General features: G+C 39.2%; 1 protein-coding gene across 1 annotated transcript; it reads right to left on the reverse strand.

Annotated features, from left to right (window-relative positions):
- Positions 1 to 1,957: 1,957 nt before the first annotated feature.
- LOC149024920 (uncharacterized) lies at positions 1,958 to 8,989 on the reverse strand. The gene is made up of 5 exons (XM_089145114.1): positions 8,977 to 8,989; positions 8,675 to 8,754; positions 4,808 to 5,901; positions 3,573 to 3,958; positions 1,958 to 3,463 (listed from the first exon to the last, which is right to left on the reverse strand). Exons 3-5 carry the CDS (start codon positions 5,801 to 5,803, stop codon positions 3,355 to 3,357), a joined length of 1,491 nt encoding a protein of 496 aa, XP_089001240.1. The 5' UTR covers positions 5,804 to 5,901; positions 8,675 to 8,754; positions 8,977 to 8,989; the 3' UTR covers positions 1,958 to 3,354.
- Positions 8,990 to 9,605: the final 616 nt, after the last annotated feature.

Below are 9,605 nucleotides of genomic sequence, written 5' to 3' on the forward strand. Positions count from 1 at the left end.
GCCGTGTCGCTGGGGGGTGACACGACTTTAACATTATATCGACGATATATCGTCGTAAACTTTTTCAAAGCATCGAGACGAAGATGACCCTGTCGTACCCACGCCGGGAATCGCCGGTGCTTGGTGGAGAGGATTCCGAGAGTGTGAGGGGTGGTACCTAAATGTCGTTGATCCCTGCCTCTTTTAGAGCGGCATGGAGGGATAGTGGGTAGAAGCTTGGCAATGAGGTATTTATCCCCGCTGGCCATGATTTCGTTGCTGACAGTGATTCGGTTGATGAGGGTGAAAAGGGGCAATGTTGGCCGCGACCCAAGCCCGGACGGTGGAAATATTGGACAAAGAAGGGACGTCGCCGTTGCCGACAGTGACTGCGACATAGACGCAGGTGTTAGTGAAGGCACGTAGGAAGTCGGGGTTCGTGTCGAAGAGCTTGACACGGTCGATGATGGTGTTCTGTTTGAGGAACGAAGCAACTTGGCTGGGAGGTGGAAGGTCGTTGCCAGTGGCGCCATAGTTTACACCTATGGCGGCAAATTCATGAACAAGGACACAGACATGAGCGACAAAGAAGAAGAAGAGGAAAGTCCCTTTGACGTCGGCCATGGTTGGCGTAGTTAGTAGCAAATCAAGACTCCAAAAGTCGCCCGATATATCGGCATGTGTCACCGTATCGTGGTGTCGCCAGGCATTGACACGGCGACACAGGTTGACATGTCGGACCTTGCTTTTTAGTGTGCATGCTCTCCTAATTGTATATATATATAATGTCCTTCTCACATTGGCTTCATAAACAAATTTAGGAGAAAATTAGATCCTAATTTAATGAATTGATCTTATGGTGATATTTTGTTTTAGCCCATGAGTCATTTGGAGGAATTTTTTCTCATTCAACATTTATAGGTTGTATTTTCATATATTTTCTAACACACATTAATTGGGTTAAGATAAGCTAATTAGGGCCAATCCAGCCTACTCCAACCCAATCGGTGAAGCTGACATTGTTAGGCCTAGCTTGATAGTCTTCAATTCCACGTCAAATCTGACCCAATCTAATTATTTTCCACCCTGACCACAATAATATTCATGAGAAAATATGAAAGAGTACAAATAATTTTAAGATTTTTCATTTTACAGAGGGCAAAATTTGTTTAGGGTCGCATAAGCTCAAGTTTTATTTTCTCTGAAATTATTCAATTTTTTTCTTCGTGAACACGCATTTAAAAAGCTTGAAAAAGCCTTTTGAATTCTCTACCCCTTTTTTTCCTAAAGGTACATCTTTTATAAATAGCCTTTTCTAATAAATAAAGTCACTTTTCACATCCAGAAAAAGAAAAGAATGAAAAAAATTGCATCTTTTACCTTTCTAAACCTTTTTTTTTTCCTTAGTTCCTAAATGCATTTTATTGTTTCTAACTTGTTAACCATAATTTGAAGGAATTGCTAATAGGCCATGGAAACACATTAAGCATCATTTAGATTATAGAATAACGTTTACCTACATCAGAGTCTACAAATAAGAAGTCACAAGACCTGAAACAACTTTTAGGGTCAAGAAGCTAATCACCAGACCTGAAACAACTTTTAGGGTCATTGATTATTTTGAGTTAACCCCTAGAAAACGATTCTTGACTTGATTCAAAAAGTCATCTATTAGGATTTAAATTCCACTATCCAACATATAGTAAGTAAAAGTTGTCACTTCCTCTTCTCCCTCTATATATATTATTATCTCCTTACAGGTTTTTAATAATGATTATTTATTCATATGCAAAGTAATCCTAGCTCTTGAGATGGAATTTTATCAGATTCACTTCCTTGAAACGGGGGCCCCTTCTTTGGTGCTGTCGCGTTTTGTTCCAGGCCGGCAGTGAGGTTTTTTAATTCTAAATCTCTCTGTGAGTTCCCAGCAATCCTATTGGAGTTGATCAATAAAAATGTTGCAGGAAACGTTCCCTCTTATGCCCTCTCACATCGGCCCCTAGTGGTTGATGCCCAAATGAGTGCTGCCATTGGCCCATCCACTAGCATAGTTGCCACATGACCAGTTTGGATATCCTTTCCATCCAACCTGCTCGTGTCTCCATTCTCCCACACTCACAAAGGCCTGACTCGGGCAGACCATGTGTCAGGCCTTAAGTGAGTGTGGAAAGATGAGGCACAGGCAGGTTGGGTGGATACTGTTTATTTCTGCAACTTGGTCTGTTGGGTGAATCAAAACCATACAAGATTTTGGAGGATGAATATGTTCCAACATGATTGGGACAAAGGAACAAGGATCTCTGGTTTTGGGTGCCAAGGAAGGTTGATCCCTAATCAATGTTCAACATCTTGGGCTGGAAGGAAAAAGGAGATCATCCCTAATTATGGGGTTTGAATATTGCCCAGAAACAGAGAGCTCAGTAAAAGAGTTTCCAGAGATGAAACAGAGAGAGATAATAGGAAGAGGAAGACTGACCTGAGAGGAGACCTAAGGAGGAGGAGAAGGTGGCTACACAGCTAGCAGCCAGACCACAACAATAGTACAAAACAAAAATTCTTTATTCAACTCTTATCACAATTCTAGAAGAGTTCATGTAAGTATATATTCGAAATCACCTGGGAACTGTAAAACTGGAGAAGGATTGAAGTTGATATCTTGAATATCAGTGACATCATTACCTTCCTTGCTCCAACCACTTCATTGCCTAGCAACTTGATCAACATTCTGTTTCTCTTTCCTTCAAAGGAGCAACTCTAGTTCTCAAATGACTAACAAAGAATGTTAAAAACATGAAGAAAATGGCTGACATTGAATGAAAAAGAACATTACCAATTTCTGGAAGGGTATACAGATTTAATGGAATGGAAGGGATTTTAATGTTCCATATTGGAAATACATATGTTATCCAAGAGAACTACAAGGATAATAGATTATTATCTCGGCCCAAAATTCATGGTTCGCGCCATTCCTTTTGATGGTATAAGGAAAAGCAATTTAAAGAGAATCTATGCACATTAAAACAAAAAAATGATGACAACAAAGAATAAAGTGTGTGAATAACTGTCAGACTTAAGGGAGTGGAGGGCACATAACATTCTTATCATGACAGATAATTATGATTAGCATGGTCAACCAAGGATTAAGTGCATGATGTTAAAAAGAATGTTCTTGATAACAATTACTTTATATATACAAGATGACTGTGGTATCAATAAAGGCCGTTGCATCCCAATTTGCAAACCTAATTCTACAACTCAAAACTATAATTTGAACCAACTGCACAAACACACCAACCATGGTATGAAGGATGAAAAACATTATGAAGTAATGATTAGATGACGCATATTTGAGCTAACTAAGTGGACAAAGAGAACTCAGAATCTACAACAAAGAAGATTCAGCCACCAACTCCGGTGTTTTCGGAAAGGTTTCCGATCAGGTTTTGCCATTTTTACTGGGCTGCCATTTGATTCTGCATGTAGTCTGTAGTGGCCAAAAAGCAGCATATGTTATTGGTCATGCATTAAACACACACGGGAAAAAGAAAAGAAAGAGACATGAAGATCAAAAGAAAAGGATGACGGCAATTTACATGGGAAAGGCAAAGGAGCGAGTGCTGGTTGTGCTGCTATCTGAACGGATAGAAATACTACCAGAAAATGGTACAGGCCCTGAGTATGATATTGGACCTGAGAGAGGACCCACAGCAGAGAAACTTGATTCTCTAGGACCATCTTGCATTGAAAAGCTACGGCTTGAAGTTGTCAGGTCATCCACTGTCCCTTCTTGAAGTCCCACAGGAAGAGTCTGAAGATGGCCATTATGTGGGATCTCTTCCTTATTGCTCGATTTTGGAAAGTCAAAGTTGAAAGTGATGCTTCCTCTCTCTACATTACAATCAAAGGGAGGCCTGGCGCTGGCTTGTTTAGATGCAGAACACTCAGCAGCATACGATGCAACAAGCTTTTTACCAATATCCTGTCATTTTTGTCACACTCTGTCATACTTCTTGCTAAAGGAAGACAACTGATACAAAAAAAACTATCTTGCGAACATCAAAATGACAAAGCACAAACCAACCTAAACCAAAGAAGGAACACAATGGAAAAAATTCCGGCAAACTGCAGGGCCCAGTAGGAGCAAATATATAGTCTACACACACAATGCCCCCTGTTGGACAAGAGAAGCTGTTTCCAAGACACACTTATAGCTATGGGGCAGAAACATAGGAGGTCTATCTAATCCCTGTATCTGACTTTTTGATTAAATGACTATAAAGGCAATGCAACCAGGAGTGACAACGCATTACCCAGTTTGGATGGCATAAAACCCAAAATTGGTGGACAGCCTGCCTATTTGTTAAAGCATATCATGCATTGTCAAACTCCTGGGCAGGAGAATCACGACCACCTGATCTATCGTAGATGATCAAACCAATACGGGCTATCCTTAGTCAGATAACTCATCAGTGATTTATTGGAATTCTACCATTAAAAAACACACACACACACCCTCACCCCCCCATGCTAAGAAATGACAATGGATGACCAGTATCATCCAGAAATTGGACCCCAGAGATTTGAAAGGGCCTATCAACCGAAGTAGCATGGGCCATGCTCTAATCTCCCTTTCACTAAATCACACCAGGAACTCCTTACCCCTGATGTTCATGACAGTGAAGGCAGTAAAAAGCTTCCACACATAAGTTCAACACATCTTTCTGATAAGCTGACAAATCATGGCTAAAATAATCAACTAAGTAGGTTCAGGAAGCAATTATCATTGTCAATTAAGTTTCTTGTCCAAGCATCTTGAACAACAGGTTACCTGCTGAAATTGTTGTTCATCTTCATTGCTGTTAAAGTTGGATAATGCAGAATGAGAATTTGCAATTTCTGGCCTCTGGAACAAAACAACATTTGTTGGAAGAACATCACTGGAGACACATTTGGTAATATCATCATTTGCTTCAATCTTTTCTTCATTCTTCTGGGACAAATTCTCAACAATACAGAGCTGTTCTTGCTCAGAGTGTTGCTGGCCTATATCACTCTTCAACAGGTATGAGTCAGGCTGGCCGTTCTCATTCTCCGAGTTATGTAACAGAACAAAATTTTCAGGTGGCACCCTCTCATCAGGCATGTTGTATGGGATCTCATCTTTGGCATCTATATTTGCCTCACCTATTCGTGATTGATTCTTAGAATGATGTTGGGGGGAAACATTCTCATCATGGATATGTTCATCCAATGGATTTTTCTCATTGTGTCGAACATCTTCTGAGTTGATATTTTCCTCACTTTTGTATGACAAGTTCTGAGAACCATAATGGCTGGAAATACCCATATTGTGATTATCTCCAACCAAAGATTTCATCTCATCCGAAATCAGTTGTAAGGAGTCATCTGATTTTCTGCTTACATCAGTAGAACTCAAACAAGAAGGCTGAAAGCTAAGAGTTCGCTCACCATGTTCAATTAAAATCTTGTCCAGGAAAGGAAGTTCCTCATCAACACAGATATCCTTAACCAAATTACAAGCAATTTGCTCTCGCACTTCGTAGTCCACAACACTCTTGTCAGTATAATACTCTCCTTTCTCAGACAACTTCACTTCAGTAGAAGGAATTGTGTGAGGTTCCACAGAGTCTTCCATCTTGTTTTCTTTCCTACTATTTAATAAATCATCCTTGTCACTGAAATTAAGTAATTTTGGTATGTTTCCGACTCTGTTCTCATTTTGTTCCTTGATTACTGCTTGATCTACCTTTTGGCAGTTCTGGCTCTTGATACCTGATATTATTCTTTGTTTGTCTTCAACCATCTCATTTTCTGAATTTGACTCCCCCACCAAAGGATTGATAAGAGATTGGCAAACAGGCTTCAACAGAAGTGTTGAATGACCATGTGTTTCCTCATTATCTGCAGTCACAACAACTTAAGGACACGTGTAACAAAAGTCCAGAATTTTCACCTACTGTATTGCATCACATGAATAAAAGCAAAAGCACCCCCAGAGAGAGAGAAAGAGAGACCAAGTAACAAATACACTTTAAACATGGTACGAAAGCACTACCATACAAAGGATAAGGCTACATGCATATAGCTTATTCACAGCTTTGTAAGAAAGTGAACATATATGAAATTTTAAGACTCAGTATCTCAAACCCACCATTCAATTTGCACCACATACGTTAGATGGAAATTAAGAACATATTCAAGGATCTAATTCAAGGTTCTCCACAGGTAAGCTACAGATGTTTAGACAGTACGAAAACCAAGTCTTTGTTGAAAGGTTTGACAGATTAGATGCCATGATGGTTCTGATAAGAACCATGAAGGATGCATACAAATATTCACGAAATCAATCCACCCCTACTTTTCAACCATTGATATATGGAGTTGTTTCAGGATAGAATAGGTAAGTGTATACAGATTGTTATGATTATAAGCCATCAAATTAACAGCCTCAAGAGCAAGAATAAAAAGAAGATGTGGAGGGCTGGTTGTCTTTTCATCCCCAACCCTCTCCCCTTCTTTTGCCAAACTTACGGCAGGCAAGATCAGAAGATTACCAATTTTCAGTGTCTACAAAATTTGGCTGACTGTCCTTAAGTTTTATCAGCTTCTTCATCATTGTTAGCAGTCACACATTATAGCATATCATCAGCTAAGTGAAAATTAAGCTTCAGTCTCCACCCCTGTGCCAAAGCAGTTACTTAGATTTAGCACATGTTGAGAATCTCAACTTGAGATTAACAAGAATTTCAGGAGTTCTAACATCCAAAGTATAAACTGACTTAACAAGACACTCGATCACGTAAAAAGAAAATGAACTTTTGAGTACAGACAACACATCATCACCAAAAACAGTCAGTTCGATCACACATACATGATTCAGAAACCACAAAATAAGTGACACCTACAAATCATAAGTAACAAGCAACCAATGAAACTTAACTAAGTTGAAAACAGTTGTGTACTCCCACAGAAAAGTTGCATTAACATTATACATCAGGAATAGGTAAGTCTTTACATACAGAAGCTGCGGGGCATGGGGGTTCTAGGTTTCTTTCTTTTTTTTGTTTGTATACTCACAGAGAAAAGATGCATTTACATTATACACCAGGAATAGTAAGTCTTTACATACAGAAGCTGCGGAGCATGGGGGTTCTAGGTTTCTTTCTTTTTTTGTTTGTTTGTCTGTTTGCTTTTGAATATTTCTGGGTTTGAAGGGGGGTGAGCTGGGCAGAGAAAAAAGCAAGGAAACAAACGTGGACAAAGTCTAACCATAAGAATTGGCTTATGCATAAGCCATTATCAAGACTATAGGAAGAAATAACACCATTCCAAAAGGACAACTGACATAGAAATTTTGAGGATGACATTCTGGGGAACTTTTAACCAGTCCACTGAAGCACATTAATGTGTCAATCCGATGAAGCGGAAAGTTCAGCTCTTGTTCCTTCATATATTTTATTGGATTTACTGGAAACTAAACTGCCTAAACTGCCCAAATATGCAATTAAGGGTATATAAAAAAGTTTTGCCCTAATTGCTAAAGAGTTCTAAAATTTTCTTTGCTGACTGGAGCATCCTCCATCTCTTTGCAATGGCCACCAGATCCCCTTCCCTTCAAGATGTAGCCTTATTGGCATCTTTGTGAGGTGAAACTCCTCTGCCTCAGTGGTGTGACTACTTCTGCATTTGTGGGTGTTTATTTTCCTTTTTTGGTCCTCATTTTCAAGCATTTTCAGATCTGTTCAAATCTAAGCCTTTGCTATTGAGTCTTGATTCATCTCCCTTGATGGGAGGAGCCAGAGGTTTCAAGAAAATCTGCATCTTCGTCGCTGCAGGCAGCTTTTCCAACCTAGCTGTTGCACAGCATCTAGAACCCTATCTCGCTGCCAACTTAGTCTAAATATTAAGCCACCTTCTACCAAAGAGCGCCTGCAAAATATGAGCTGTAACAACACTGGCAAAATACATGAGTACCATTCAATTCAGTGAAGCCATCTCCTCCTTCCAAAACACATGAGTACCATTCAATTGAGCTAAGGGCACCATGCAAAATTCACTAGAATAAAAAGAACAGAACTCGTCATATTTATGAAATACGTACTTTTCTTTAATAAAAATTCAAGGTCAAAGAAATGGAAATGCAACGGTCACATACAAAGCCAATAAAGAAAAAGCAGATCATATCGATTTGCAGAACAGAAAGAAACATAAAATTCAGGCGATTAACAAGTCCTACCAAACGATAGGCAGTCCTTCATTTTCTGTCAATTGAGCCATCATAGCAGACATAATGTTTAATTAAAGCTACAGGTAGTCAAATGTATTGAATAAATTCAAGTGCTATCTTTTGCTAGTTCTTCAGGAATAACACTAACTAAAGAAATAAAATTTTCAGAAAGATTTGGGATCTTTCAAGAGCTAAAGTAGCTCATAGTTTTACGTTCAGAATCTAACTTAGCCCCCTTTAACAACCTCCCCTACTCGTTGAGATACAAAACATTTAGCGAGCCTGGCATGGTAAAAATCCCAAAATAGGTAAATCCCCAAACTCACACAGAAGTTCAATATAATCTCAAATGCAAACAGCTGAATGATCTGAATCAGATCCAAAACCCTAGTATCTTCGAAAGAAGATAGAAACGGTAAATTGAAAAAGAAATGGAAGAAAAGGTACCTTTTAATAGTCCAAAAGCGCAGTCTTTTTTCTCTCCTCGACTAAAAACGAAAAAACACTGGTTGTTTGCCTTGGTCTGCCTGCATGAAAGGACAGAACAACGGCTCGTAGTAAGTACTAACAGATGAAGAACCGATCCGAAAGTTAATTGAAAAAAACTAAAAACTAAACTAAACTAATCCTCACTGGAAATAATGAGAGAAAAGGATAAATCAAAGCTCGAACCGTGAGGAAAAGTACAACCTTTGAGGCTCAGAGGAACGACAGAGAAGAACAAGAAGAAAAGGGTGCGTTTAACTTACCCTAATAAGCAAGTCACGAAAGTCTAAGATAGCTCTCTGTCTGAGTAAATTTATTGGTTTGAAGAGCAGCTCCACCAGAGGTCCTACTAAAACGGCCGGTTTTAGCATTAATTACTTGGACAGCGAAATAAATAACCCAGAGCGCTTCTCGTTAACTGCATTTGGTACCTTTTGCCACAATTGCTCAACGTTTCTCTTTCACTCGTTTTGCCGAAACAGGATTTTCCTTTTCTATGAATGTCGCCGGAGTTGAGTTACGATTTTATCTTCTCCAGAAACCAGATTCGAATAAGATGCAAGTATAGTTTAACCTGACGATGCTGGTCGATCGAAAAACCAGTGAAGTTGAGACAAGCGGAGATCGCGTATAAACGACAGTTCACAGTTTCGTGATAAGGACGATGCTTCAGTTAACACTTCACTAGAAAAAGACAGAATCTTGAAATCTGAGCTTCGTTGAAGATACTTTACTACTCACATACGTAAAATGATTTGGAAAACCAAGAATCGAAAAAACTGGGTAGAAAGATTGTATGGGATCTCGAAATAGGCTCCGAAATCAGCAATTTCTTTCAATTTAAAACCCTTCTGACTCATCTCATCTTGTCCCACTGGCGCGTACTTAGGGT

This window comes from Hakea prostrata, chromosome 2, assembly GCF_041222555.1.
Source record: "Hakea prostrata isolate BN-2017 chromosome 2, UWA_Hpros_2, whole genome shotgun sequence".
NCBI lineage: Eukaryota > Viridiplantae > Streptophyta > Magnoliopsida > Proteales > Proteaceae > Hakea > Hakea prostrata.